Here is a 14,101-nt window from a genome sequence, read left to right on the forward strand (position 1 = left end):
GGTCCGTGTGTCCGTTTTCTTTTTTTGCCAAGTACGTGGATTTATCTCTGGACCCTGGTTGAGGTGAGTATAGTGATCTTTTCTTTTCAGGCATCCGTGGATTCTACATGGAGAAGAGGACCGATGTCGGCGTGTGAACATAGGCAAGTATGTGTGTGTCGGCAGTGTGTAATAAAGTTTTACTGTCACGGTGTCTGTGTCCTGTTTTTATTTGGGTATTTTTTCCCCAGTAGTACTACAGGTACCAGCGGGCCCGTTTTTCTCCCGCATGCTGGTACTTGTGGTTCTCCAAGTACCAGCTTGCGGGGGAGGCTTGCTGGGACTTGTAGTACTACTGAAAAAAACAATATTCTTGTCATTTCACTCAAGGCTATCAGCCTCCCATCCGCAGCCCTTGGATTGGGGGGGGGGGGGGGGGGGGGGGGACAGCCTCGGGCTTCACCCCTGGCCCTTGGGTGGCTGGGGGGGGGGACCCCTTGATTGAAGGGGTCCCCACTCCCCCAGGGTACCCCGGCCAGGGGTGACTAGTTGGATATTTAATGCCACGGCCGCAGGGCACTGTATAAAAGTGACCCCCGGCTGTGGCATTATCTGTCCAGCTAGTGGAGCCCGATGCTGGTGTGAAAAATACGGGGGACCCCTGCTCGTTTTGTCCCCCGTATTTTTTGCACCAGCACCAGGCGCAGAACCCGGTGCTGGTTTTAAAAATACGGGGGATCCCTGCCCAATTTTTCCCCGCATTTTTAGAACCAGGACCAGCTCGAAGAGCCCGAGGCTGGTTATGCTTTGGAGGGGGGGCCCCACGCCATTTTTTTTTTTTATTTTACCGTTCCAGCACTAAAAAAAATAAAATAAAATATTAAAAAAAATATATAAATAATACTTGTGCCTCCGAAAAAAAAAAAAAAAAGTACCTAATCCCTTCTAATATAAATAGATATGCTATTCCCCCAAAAAAAAACACCAAAAAAAACATGTTTAAATGTTTAAATTTTTTTTTATTGTTTTCACCCTCCAAAGTGTGGCGGATTGAAAATGACGAATTTACTGTCTAAAAGCACTGCTGTCGAATTTCCAAACTTGAATTGAATATGCTTTGGTCGAATTGCAGCACTTGTATCATTGCTGAAAAGTCGAATTTGCAAAAAGTCGAATTGCAAAAAGTCGAATTTCAAAAAGTCGAATTTTGAAAGTCCGTTTTTTTGACGGAAAGCACTGAATTGCATTGACGATTTTTTTTTTTTGGCGAAAATGACCCGAAATTCGACAATTTCGGGAATTCGACCGCAATTGCATATACCCCTTAGGCGGCTCTGGAGTGCCTTTCATACTCTGAGGAGGTCCGCTTTGGTTCCATACTCAAAGGAATTATTTACAAGAGCCACTGGGGAAAAGAAATCCTTTCTTCCTGCCAATGTTCCTAGGCCTAAGGGATTCGATTTTTACTCTATTCATCCTTACAGATAGCCAAGTGGCCAGACCACCATGGGTTAGTTCTGCAAAGCACATGGAGCGATGCAATATATACAAGCTTTGGCAGCTCGGTGGTCAGCTCCTTCTGACAACCAGCATGACATGCCAGTGCCCCCCCTCCCTCCCTCCGGGGTCTCCAGTGATAGTGGCCTAACTGCTTCTCTTCCAGGTCCAGAAACCATTTAGTCCCATCTATTTACAGGATGGTTTCTCCAGCCAAAGAACACCACAAAGGTTTTTGTTTTTAAACAACTCTTTTCCCAGTTCAAAAACTGGACAGTAACTTTAGGCCCATTCTGAATCTGAAGCCCCTAAACATCCCATTGAGAGTGGACAGGTTTAAGATGGTGTCCTTTCAATTGGTCACCAACAAAATGCAATATTATGAGTTTATGGTATTCACAGTCATCAAGTGTGCATACTTTCATGTTGTAATCTGGGAGGTGTACCAGTGCCTCCTTGGTTTGCTGTCCAATCACTTTTTTATGACATAAACCTTTTGGCCACAGTTCTGAGAGTATTTGCCAAGATAATGGCCTTTCCCAGATCACAAGACGTCCTCCCTTGCTTGGATAACCTGCTGATCAAGGCCAATGTTTGAATTCTCAATTTCAGGAAAGCAGAGGGTGTTCTTATTGATAGAAAAGATCCTCTCGCTACAGAGAACAGCGAGGTCCCTGTTAGCACACAGATGTCAAAGCTCCTTTACATGAATGCTGAGTTGATATTTGAGGCAGTACAGTTTGCACTTTCATACACAAATATTTCAGAACAAAACTAGTTTGTAAAGGGAACATGTCTCAGCAGTGTGCTTTCCATCAAGGATTGGCCAATAGTGTAAATGGATGTGTGTGTGTGTGTGTGTGTGTGTGTGTGTGTGTGTGTGTGTGTGTGTGTGTGTGTGTGTGTGTGTGTGTGTGTGTGTGTGTGTGTGTGTGTGTGTGTGTGTGTGTGTGTGTGTGTGTGTGAGATTCGAGGAAGGGATGCAATTGGTGTGGAATTAAAACTCCTGATCAATGTGCTGGAGCTCAGAACTATATTCAACAATCTACCAGGCACTAGCTCTTGCAGGGAAGAGTTGTCAAGATAGAATTCATAACCACCGTGGCTTACAAAAAAAAACCAAGGCGGCACCAAGTGTGCCTTTCCCATAATAGAGATGAGCAAGATAATGTGTTGGTGGAACAAATCCACAGATCTTTTAACAGCTGGTGGACAGAAGGGAACAGCCAGATGTTGTCATAATGCCATGTTGTTTTAACTACAAGGTTCTTCTCCTGGACAGGAATTCTGCACTCATTTCTGACAGATGTAATGTTAGGGCCTTGGGGCTTTTTCCTGTTCCTTCTAGAAGTGATCCTTCTGCGAGTTCTCAAAAAGGTAAAAACAGAGGGCGTTCTGGTGACTTTAGAAGCACCAGACTGGCCCAGATAGCTTTGGTACACCAATGTTTACGCATGGCAAAGGGCCAGCATGGTGCCTACCTCCAAGACCAGATCTTTTAAGTCAGGTCCCCTTTTATCACCTGATTTTGCTTCGGCAAATGTGATGTTGAATCCATTACCCTTAAAGCTAAGAATGTTCTGACAGTGTGGTTCAGGCCATGTGTAAAACTCAAAAACCTGTTTCCAAGAATTATCACAGGTATTGTAAGATTTGCATCACCTGGTGTGAAGCAAAGGATTTCCCTACCTTTTTTTTTCCCACCTGGACAAGCTAATATAGTTTATGCGGGACTGTCTAGAAGGGGGTTTTAAACTCAACTATTTCAAAGTTTATGTCTCAGACCTGTACTTCTGGTCCATAATTTGGGGATTTGTAAGAGAAAAAGTAACCAGGCAGCTACTGTGGTATAGAGGGGAGAAAAGAATTAGCTTTTTGTTGAAGGGGTGTACTACAGTATGCGCTCAGTATGGACACCCCAAGAGGGAAAATAGTTGCCGGTATGCCGGCTGCCGGGATTCCGGTGCCGGTATGCTGAGCGCCGGGATCCAGACAGCCGGCATATCAAGTGCCACCCTGTCGAAGTACCCAGGCTTGCTGTACCACATTCTATTTCCCATGGTAAAAATAAAACAGAACTCTGGTTGGTGGAGTGGTGTAGAGGTGAGGACACAAATCACAAACAAGCTGAGTGTTTTAGAAGTGCCTAATGACGCTACAGCGCCATCTACATCTACATTTGTCTTCCAAAAATTAAGGTTGAGAGATAATCTAACTGGTTGCAGATACACAAGATTGCCTGAAAACCAGGATAATTTTTTTTAATTTCCTATTCATTTTAAGTGTGTCCCCCTGCTTGCTGGACAGCAAAATGAATGGCATGGGACAATTAAATTAATTTAAAAAGTGACAAGATTTTTTATAATAAAACTAGTTAGAACCATAGTTGCAAATCATTACTTTTTTTTGTCATCTTTTTATTTAAGAGTTATATAGGTTACAGGAAAAAAAGGGGATAATGGTATAAAACAGGGTTACAAGATATGCAATACACCACATCTGAAATAGTGAAACACAAATCAAGGGGCAAAATATATATAAAGTTTTAACGATACAATAGGAAACCAGAAGGAATTAGATACAGAGCGTTTACAAATCATCCAATTTTAGGGAATAAAAGCACTATATACTATATTTGAGAGTTTGGGTAATCGAGTCACAATTTTAGTATAGATATTGAGTGATTTCAAACTGCTGAACAACACACACCCCCTTCCATGTGTATAAAATCTATTTTATCAAAACTTAAATTTGGGTTATTACAAATGATCATGGGTCAAAGTCTTAAAAATTCCTATTACTTCAGTACATGCAGAACAGCGCAAGAGAGTACAGACGCACAGCACAAAAACAATAGGTACAGTATTTGCTAATTGCAGCAATTAATAAAGTCCTAGACAATAGTTTATTCACTTTTTTTAAGGGTCAGTTGTTCGCAAGGGGCCTAAGCGAACAACTGACCTTTAAAAAAAAAAAAAGTGAATAAACCATTGTCTAGGCTGCAGCACAAATACTAACCATGGGGCCACATGCACCAAGTACATAAGTCAACAGGCAAAACTGCACATGAATGTCCAGCCTGGCAAAAGTCTATCTAATTGAGTGGTGGCATAATGTTATTTTTGATCCCCAGTAATCCACCAACTTCATTTTAATATTGTTTTTTATTTAGGTACACATCTTTAACACATTTACACAGTTTCTAGATACATGGTTGGCCAGAAGGACAAATTAGAAGAAATTCTACCCAGAATTCCTAGAAGTTTCAACCTTCATGTTGTGGTTTTCTAGGATAATTTTATTCTACAGTAATTATGAGAATAACTTTGGTTAAACAAAGGATTAACCGAATTGTAAAAATACATAAAATCTGAATTAAAAAAAAAAAGCAAACCACTGGTTGAAATTGCAAAATGTGTCAGCACTAACCTGTCCCTCCGAGTTACTCCCCCAAGCATACACTTCACCAGCCGAGGACAGTGCCAATGTGTGTTCTGCTCCCACAGCAATGTCCTCAATGAAGATGCCCAATAGACCAGGAACCAATTGAGGACGATTGTGATTCCGAGCTCGACCTTCAGGCAAACCAATTAAACGGTCTGTAGGTGGCAATAGATTGTGCAGTAGTAATGAAAATGTGGACAAAAGCAAAAATGTTGGTGGTAAGGGGAGTACTATTTTAATAATAATAATAACTAGTACAGGAATAGTGAATGTCACAATACTCACCTTGACCAAAAGTGTAAACATGTCCATCCTTGGTCAGCGCGACTGAAAACTGTGTCCCACAGGCCACCTTCTTAATACTGATCCCACACAGAATGTCTACTTTCTAAACAGAAGAAAACAATATAACAAACGTATCTAACAAGCTGAGTATCAATTATTATTACACATTTCAAATCCTCTGGGGAAAAATAAGAATTTACTCACCGGTAATTCTATTTCTCGTAGTCCGTAGTGGATGCTGGGAACTCCGTAAGGACCATGGGGAATAGCGGGCTCCGCAGGAGACTGGGCACTCTAAAAGAAAGATTAGGTACTATCTGGTGTACTGGCTCCTCCCTCTATGCCCCTCCTCCAGACCTCAGTTAGGGAAACTGTGCCCGGAAGAGCTGACACAATAAGGAAAGGATTTGGAATCCCGGGTAAGACTCATACCAGCCACACCAATCACACCGTACAACTCGTGATACTATACCCAGTTAACAGTATGAATAACAACTGAGCCTCACGAAAAGATGGCTCATAACAATAACCCTTTAGTTAGGCAATAACTATATACAAGTATTGCAGACAATCCGCACTTGGGATGGGCACCCAGCATCCACTACGGACTACGAGAAATAGAATTACCGGTGAGTAAATTCTTATTTTCTCTGACGTCCTAGTGGATGCTGGGAACTCCGTAAGGACCATGGGGATTATACCAAAGCTCCCAAACGGGCGGGAGAGTGCGGATGACTCTGCAGCACCGAATGAGCAAACTCAAGGTTCTCCTCAGCCAGGGTATCAAACCTGTAGAATTTTGCAAATGTGTTTGAACCCGACCAAGTAGCAGCTCGGCAAAGCTGTAAAGCCGAGACCCCTCGGGCAGCCGCCCAAGAAGAGCCCACCATCCTGGAAACATAGATTTTCAGGGCCCTGACTACGTCCAGCAACTTGGAATCCTCCAAGTCCCAAGTAGCCGCAGGCACCACAATAGGTTGGTTCAAATGAAACGCTGATACCACCTTAGGAAGAAATTGGGAACGAGTCCTCAATTCCACCCTATCCATATGAAAAATCAGATAAGGGCTTTTACATGACAAAGCCGCCAATTCTGATACACACCTAGCCGAAGCCAAAGCCAACAGCATGATCACTTTCCGCGTGAAATATTTTTGCTCCACGGTTTTAAGTGGCTCAACCAATGCGACTTTAGGAAATCCAACACCACGTTGAGATCCCAAGGTGCCACTGGAGGCACAAAAGGGGGCTGAATATGCAGCACTCCTTTAACAAAAGTCCGAACTTCAGGCAGTGAAGCCAGTTCGTTTTGGAAGAAAATCGACAGAGCCAAAATCTGGACCTTAATGGAACCCAATTTGAGGCCCATAGTCACCCCTGACTGTAGGAAGTGCAGAAATCGACCCAGCTGAAATTCCTCCGTTGGGGCCTTCCAGGCCTCACACCAAGCAACATATTTCCGCCATATGCGGTGATAATGTTTTGCGGTCACATCCTTCCTAGCTTTAATCAGCGTAGGAATGACTTCCTCCGGAATGCCCTTTTCCTTTAGGATCCGGTGTTCAACCGCCATGCCGTCAAACGCAGCCGCGGTAAGTCTTGGAACAGACAGGGCCCCTGCAGTAGCAGGTCCTGTCTGAGCGGCAGAGGCCAAGGGTCCTCTGAGATCATTTCTTGAAGTTCTGGGTACCAAGCTCTTCTTGGCCAATCCGGAACAATGAGTATAGTTCTTACTCCTCTCCTTCTTATTATTCTCAGTACCTTGGGTATGAGAGGAAGAGGAGGGAACACATAAACCGACTGGTACACCCACGGTGTCACTAGAGCGTCCACAGCTATCGCCTGAGGGTCCCTTGACCTTGCGCAATATCTTTTTAGCTTTTTGTTGAGGCGGGACGCCATCATGTCCACCTGTGGCCGTTCCCAACGGTTCACAATCAGCTGGAAGACTTCTGGATGAAGTCCCCACTCTCCCGGGTGGAGGTCGTGCCTGCTGAGGAAATCTGCTTCCCAGTTGTCCACTCCCGGAATGAACACTGCTGACAGTGCTATCACGTGATTCTCCGCCATCAAAGAATCCTTGTGGCTTCTGCCATTGCCACCCTGCTTCTTGTGCCGCCCTGGCGGTTTACATGGGCGACCGCTGTGATGTTGTCTGACTGAATCAGAACCGGTTGGTTTTGAAGCAGGGGTTCTGCTTGACTCAGGGCGTTGTAAATGTCCCTTAGTTCCAGAATATTTAAGTGTAGGGAAGTTTCCTGACTTGACCATTGTCCTTGGAAGTTTCTTCCCTGGGTGACTGCCCCCCAACCTCGGAGGCTTGCATCCGTGGTCACCAGGACCCAGTCCTGTATGCCGAATCTGCGGCCTTCGAGCAGATGAGCACTCTGCAGCCACCACAGCAGAGACACCCTGGCCCTCGGGGACAGGGTGATTAACCGATGCATCTGGAGATGCGATCGGGACCACTTGTCCAACAGATCCCACTGGAAGATCCTTGCATGGAATCTGCCGAAGGGACTTGCTTCGTAAGAAGCTACCATCTTTCCCAGGACTCGCGTGCAGTGATGCACCAACACCTGCTTTGGTTTCAGGAGGACCCTGACCAGAGATGATAATTCCTGGGCCTTCTCCTCCGAGAGAAATATCTTCTTCTGTTCTGTGTCCAGAATCATGCCCAGGAACAGCAGACGCGTCGCAGGAATCAGCTGCGACTTTGGGATATTCAGAATCCAGCCGTGCTGATGCAGCACTTCCTGAGATAGTGCCACGCCGACTAGCAACTGCTCTTTGGACCTCGCCTTTATAAGGAGATCGTCCAAGTACGGAATAATCATGACTCCCTTCTTTCGGAGGAGCATCATCATTTCGGCCATTACCTTGGTAAATACCCACGGTGCCGTGGACAGACCAGACGGCAACGTCTGGAATTGGTAATGACAGTCCTGTACCACACCCTTGAGGTACTTTGAACTTGAACTTTTTTATATAAATGTTCAAGGATTTTAAATTTAGAATGGGTCTCACCGAACCGTCTGGTTTTGGTACCACAACATTGTGGAATAGTAACCCCGTCCCTGTTGAAGGAGGGGTACCTTGATTATCACCTGCTGAAGATACAGCTTGTGAATTGCCGCCAGTACTACCTCCCTTTCTCTGAGGGCAGCAGGCAAGGCTGATTTGAGGTAACGGCGAGGGGGAGTCGCCTCGAACTCCAGCTTGTATCCCTGTGATACTACTTGCAGAACCCAGGGATCCATCTGTGAGCAAGCCCACTGGTCGCTGAAGTTCCGGAGACGCGTCCCCACCGCACCTGGCTCAGCCTGTGGAGCCCCAGCGTCATGTGGTGGACTTAGAGGAAGCGGGGGAAGATTTTTGATCCTGGGAACTGGCTGTCTGGTGCAGCCTTTTTCCTTCTTCCCTTGCCTCTGGCAGAAAGGAAGCGCCTTTGACCCGCTTGCTTTTCTGAGGCCGAAAGGATTGTACCTGATAATACGGTGCTTTCTTAGGCTGTGAGGGAACCTGAGGTAAAAATTTTGACTTCCCAGCTGTTGCTGTGGATACGAGGTCCGAGAAACCATCCCCAAACAATTCCTCACCCTTATAAGGCAGAATCTCCATGTGCCTTTTAGAATCAGCATCACCTGTCCACTGCCGGGTCCATAATACCCTCCTGGCCGAAATGGACATTGCATTAATTCTGGATGCCAGCCGGCAAATATCCCTCTGTGCATCCCTCATATATAAGACAACGTCTTTAATATGCTCTATGGTTAGCAAAATAGTATCCCTGTCGAGGGTAACACTATTATCTGACAGGGTATCAGACCACGCTGCAGCAGCACTACACCTCCATGCTGAGGCAATTGCAGATCTCAGTATAGTACCTGAGTGTGTATATACAGACATCAGGATTTCCTCCTGCTTTCTATCAGCAGGCTCCTTCAAGGTGGCCGTATCCTGAGACGGCAGTGCCACCTTTTTTGACAAACGTGTGAGCGCCTTATCCACCCTAGGGGATAACTCCCAACGTGACCTATCATCTGGCGGGAAAGGGTACGCCATCAGTAACTTTTTAGAAATTACCAGTTTCTTATCGGGGGAAACCCACGCTTCTTCACACACTTCATTCAATTCATCTGATGGGGGAACAAAACACTGGCTGCTTTTTCTCCCCAAACATAAAACCCCTTTTTAGTGGTACTTGGGTTAATGTCAGAAATGTGTAACACATTTTTCATTGCCGAAATCATGCAACGGATGCCCCTAGTGGATTGTGTATATGTATGAGTCAGACTCTGTGTCGACATCTGTGTCTGCCATCTGAGGTAGCGGCCGTTTTTGAGCCCCTGATGGCCTTTGAGACGCCTGGGCAGGCGCGGGCTGAGAAGCCGGCTGTCCCATGGCTGTTACGTCATCCAGCCTTTTATGTAAGGAGTTGACACTATCGGTTAATACCTTCCACATATCCACCCACTCTGGTGTCGGCCCCGCAGGGGGTGACATCACATTTATCGGCACCTGCTCCGCCTCCACATAAGCCTCCACATCAAACAAGTCGACACAGTCGTACCGACACACCGCACACACACAGGGAATGCTCTGACTGAGGACAGGACCCCACAAAGTCCTTTGGGGAGACAGAGAGAGAGTATGCCAGCACACACCACAGCGCTATTTAATCAGGGATTTACACTAATAGAAAGTGATTTATCCCTATAGCTGCTTTTTATATACAGTTTGCGCCTAAATTTAGTGCCCCCCTCTTTTTAACCCTTTGAGCCTGGAAACTGCAGGGGAGAGCCTGGGGAGCTGTCTTCCAGCTGCACTGTGAAGAGAAAATGGCGCCAGTGTGCCGAGGGAGATAGCCCCGCCCCTTTTTCGGCGGACTTCTCCCGCTCTTATAATTGTATTATGGCAGGGGATTTTTACACATATATAGCTTATTAGCCTATATTATGTGTTGTTTGCCAAAGTTAAGGTACTCTAATTGCAGCCCAGGGCGCCCCCCCCCCCCCCCAGCGCCCTGCACCCATCAGTGACCGGAGTATGCGGTGTGCATAGGGAGCAATGGCGCACAGCTGCAGTGCTGTGCGCTACCTTAATGAAGACCGAAGTCTTCAGCCGCCGATTTCCAGGACGTTCTTCTTGCTTCTGGCTCTGTAAGGGGGACGGCGGCGCGGCTCCGGGACCAGACGACCGAGGCTGGGCCTGTGTTCGATCCCTCTGGAGCTAATGGTGTCCAGTAGCCTAAGAAGCCCAAGCTAGCTGCAAGCAGGTAGGTTCGCTTCTTCTCCCCTTAGTCCCTCGTAGCAGTGAGTCTGTTGCCAGCAGATCTCACTGAAAATAAAAAACCTAACAAATACTTTCTTTTCTAGGAGCTCAGGAGAGCCCCTAGTGTGCAACCAGCTCGGGCCGGGCACAGATTCTAACTGAGGTCTGGAAGAGGGGCATAGAGGGAGGAGCCAGTGCACACCAGATAGTACCTAATCTTTCTTTTAGAGTGCCCAGTCTCCTGCGGAGCCCGCTATTCCCCATGGTCCTTACGGAGTTCCCAGCATCCACTAGGACGTCAGAGAAAAGGAATTTGAGGTACTACACTTACATATTCTTTCAATGATTATTTGAATTCAAACAATTATATCTTTATACTGTACTTACATTAAATCCTTTTCTCTGAATCCACTTGGGGAATATTGGACAATGGGAATATAGAGCAAACAGCAGCACTTAGTTACTTTAAATAAATATAGAACTGTTTGTGCTGTTCTCTCCTACATGTAGCTCCATTCACAAGGGCTTTATCCAAAAACCACATCACAGAGCCAGTGAAAAACACAATTGAGGGAGAAAAAAATAAGAATTTACTTACCGATAATTCTATTTCTCATAGTCCGTAGTGGATGCTGGGGACTCCGAAAGGACCATGGGGAATAGCGGCTCCGCAGGAGACTGGGCACAAAAGTAAAAGCTTTAAGACTACCTGGTGTGCACTGGCTCCTCCCCCTATGACCCTCCTCCAAGCCTCAGTTAGGATACTGTGCCCGGACGAGCGTACACAATAAGGAAGGATTTTGAATCCCGGATAAGACTCATACCAGCCACACCAATCACACCGTACAACTTGTGATCTGAACCCAGTTAACAGCATGATAACAGAGGAGCCTCTGAAAAGATGGCTCACAACAATAATAACCCGATTTTTTTGTAACAATAACTATGTACAAGTATTGCAGACAATCCGCACTTGGAATGGGCGCCCAGCATCCACTACGGACTATGAGAAATAGAATTATCGGTGAGTAAATTCTTATTTTCTCTGACGTCCTAGTGGATGCTGGGGACTCCGAAAGGACCATGGGGATTATACCAAAGCTCCCAAACGGGCGGGAGAGTGCGGATGACTCTGCAGCACCGAATGAGAGAACTCCAGGTCAGGGTATCAAATTTGTAGAATTTAGCAAACGTGTTTGCCCCTGACCAAGTAGCTGCTCGGCAAAGTTGTAAAGCCGAGACCCCTCGGGCAGCCGCCCAAGATGAGCCCACTTTCCGTGTGGAATGGGCTTTTACAGATTTTGGCTGTGGCAGGCCTGCCACAGAATGTGCAAGCTGAATTGTACTACAAATCCAACGAGCAATAGTCTGCTTAGAAGCAGGAGCACCCAGCTTGTTGGGTGCATACAGGATAAACAGCGAGTCAGATTTTTTGACTCCAGCCGTCCTGGAAACATATATTTTCAGGGCCCTGACTACGTCCAGCAACTTGGAATCCTCCAAGTCCCTAGTAGCCGCAGGCACCACAATAGGCTGGTTTAAGTGAAATGCTGAAACCACCTTAGGGAGAAATTGAGGACGAGTCCTCAATTCTGCCCTGTCCGTATGAAAAATTAGGTAAGGGCTTTTATAGGATAAAGCCGCTAATTCTGAGACACGCCTGGCTGAGGCCAGGGCTAACAGCATTACCACTTTCCATGTGAGATATTTTAAGTCCACAGTGGTGAGTGGTTCAAACCAATGTGATTTTAGGAACCCCAAAACTACATTGAGATCCCAAGGTGCCACTGGAGGCACAAAAGGAGGCTGTATATGCAGTACTCCCTTGACAAACGTCTGAACTTCAGGAACTGAAGCTAGTTCCTTTTGGAAGAATATTGACAGGGCCGAAATTTGAACCTTAATGGACCCTAATTTTAGGCCCATAGACAGTCCTGTTTGCAGGAAATGCAGGAAACGACCCAGTTGAAATTCCTCTGTAGGGGCCTTCCTGGCCTCACACCACGCAACATATTTACGCCAAATACGGTGATAATGTTGCACAGTTACATCCTTCCTGGCTTTGATCAGGGTAGGGATGACTTCATCCGGAATGCCTTTTTCCTTCAGGATCCGGCGTTCAACCGCCATGCCGTCAAACGCAGCCGCGGTAAGTCTTGGAACAGACATGGTCCCTGCTGGAGCAGGTCCTTTCTTAGAGGTAGAGGCCACGGGTCTTCCGTGAGCATCTCTTGAAGTTCCGGATACCAAGCCCTTCTTGGCCATTCCGGAGCCACGAGTATAGTCCTTACTCCTCTCCTTCTTATGATTCTCAGTACCTTGGGTATGAGAGGCAGAGGAGGGAACACATACACTGACTGGTACACCCACGGTGTTACCAGAGCGTCCACAGCTATTGCCTGAGGGTCCCTTGACCTGGCGCAATATCTGTCCAGTTTTTTGTTGAGGCGCGACGCCATCATGTCCACCTTTGGTTTTTCCCAACGGTTCACAATCATGTGGAAGACTTCTGGGTGAAGTCCCCACTCCCCCGGGTGGAGATCGTGTCTGCTGAGGAAGTCTGCTTCCCAGTTGTCCACTCCCGGAATGAACACTGCTGACAGTGCTATCACATGATTTTCCGCCCAGCGAAGAATCCTTGCAACTTTCGTCATTGCCCTCCTGCTTCTTGTGCCGCCCTGTCTGTTTACGTGGGCGACTGCCGTGATGTTGTCCGACTGGATCAGCACCGGCTGACCCTGAAGCAGAGGCCTTGCCTGACTTAGGGCATTGTAAATGGCCCTTAGTTCCAGGATATTTATGTGAAGTGACGTTTCCATGCTTGACCACAAGCCCTGGAAATTTCTTCCCTGTGTGACTGCTCCCCAGCCTCTCAGGCTGGCATCCGTGGTCACCAGGACCCAGTCCTGAATGCCGAATCTGCGGCCCTCTAGAAGATGAGCACTCTGCAACCACCACAGGAGAGACACCCTTGTCCTTGGAGACAGGGTTATCCGCTGATGCATTTGAAGATGCGATCCGGACCATTTGTCCAGCAGATCCCACTGAAAAGTTCTTGCGTGGAATCTGCCGAATGGAATCGCTTCGTAAGAAGCCACCATTTTTCCCAGGACCCTTGTGCATTGATGCACTGACACTTGGCCTGGTTTTAGGAGGTTCCTGACTAGGTCGGATAACTCCCTGGCTTTCTCCTCCGGGAGAAACACCTTTTTCTGTACTGTGTCCAGAATCATCCCTAGGAACAGCAGACGTGTCGTCGGAATCAGCTGCGATTTTGGAATATTTAGAATCCATCCGTGCTGTCGTAGTACTACTTGAGATAGTGCTACTCCGACCTCTAACTGTTCTCTGGACCTTGCCCTTATCAGGAGATCGTCCAAGTAAGGGATAATTAAGACGCCTTTTCTTCGAAGAAGAATCATCATTTCGGCCATTACCTTGGTAAAGACCCGGGGTGCCGTGGACAATCCAAACGGCAGCGTCTGAAACCGATAGTGACAGTTCTGTACCACAAACCTGAGGTACCCTTGGTGAGAAGGGCAAATTGGGACATGGAGGTAAGCATCCTTGATGTCCAGAGACACCATATAGTCCCCTTCTTCCAGGTTCGCTATCACTGCTC

The 14,101-nt window shown here is 46.7% G+C and overlaps 1 protein-coding gene across 9 annotated transcripts in view; it reads right to left on the reverse strand.

Moving 5' to 3' along the window:
* HERC1 (HECT and RLD domain containing E3 ubiquitin protein ligase family member 1) overlaps nt 1-14,101 on the reverse strand; it is a 475,564-nt gene that overhangs the window by 33,377 nt on the left and 428,086 nt on the right. For all 9 annotated transcript variants that reach the window (XM_063926542.1, XM_063926546.1, XM_063926547.1 and 6 more), the window contains 2 exons: nt 5,206-5,308; nt 4,906-5,075 (listed from right to left, as the gene is read on the reverse strand). In XM_063926542.1, the coding sequence (XP_063782612.1) occupies nt 4,906-5,075; nt 5,206-5,308 (273 nt within the window). The remainder of the gene's footprint in view (nt 1-4,905; nt 5,076-5,205; nt 5,309-14,101) is intronic.

The sequence above is a fragment of the Pseudophryne corroboree genome, chromosome 6 (assembly GCF_028390025.1).
Source record: "Pseudophryne corroboree isolate aPseCor3 chromosome 6, aPseCor3.hap2, whole genome shotgun sequence".
Lineage (NCBI taxonomy): Eukaryota > Metazoa > Chordata > Amphibia > Anura > Myobatrachidae > Pseudophryne > Pseudophryne corroboree.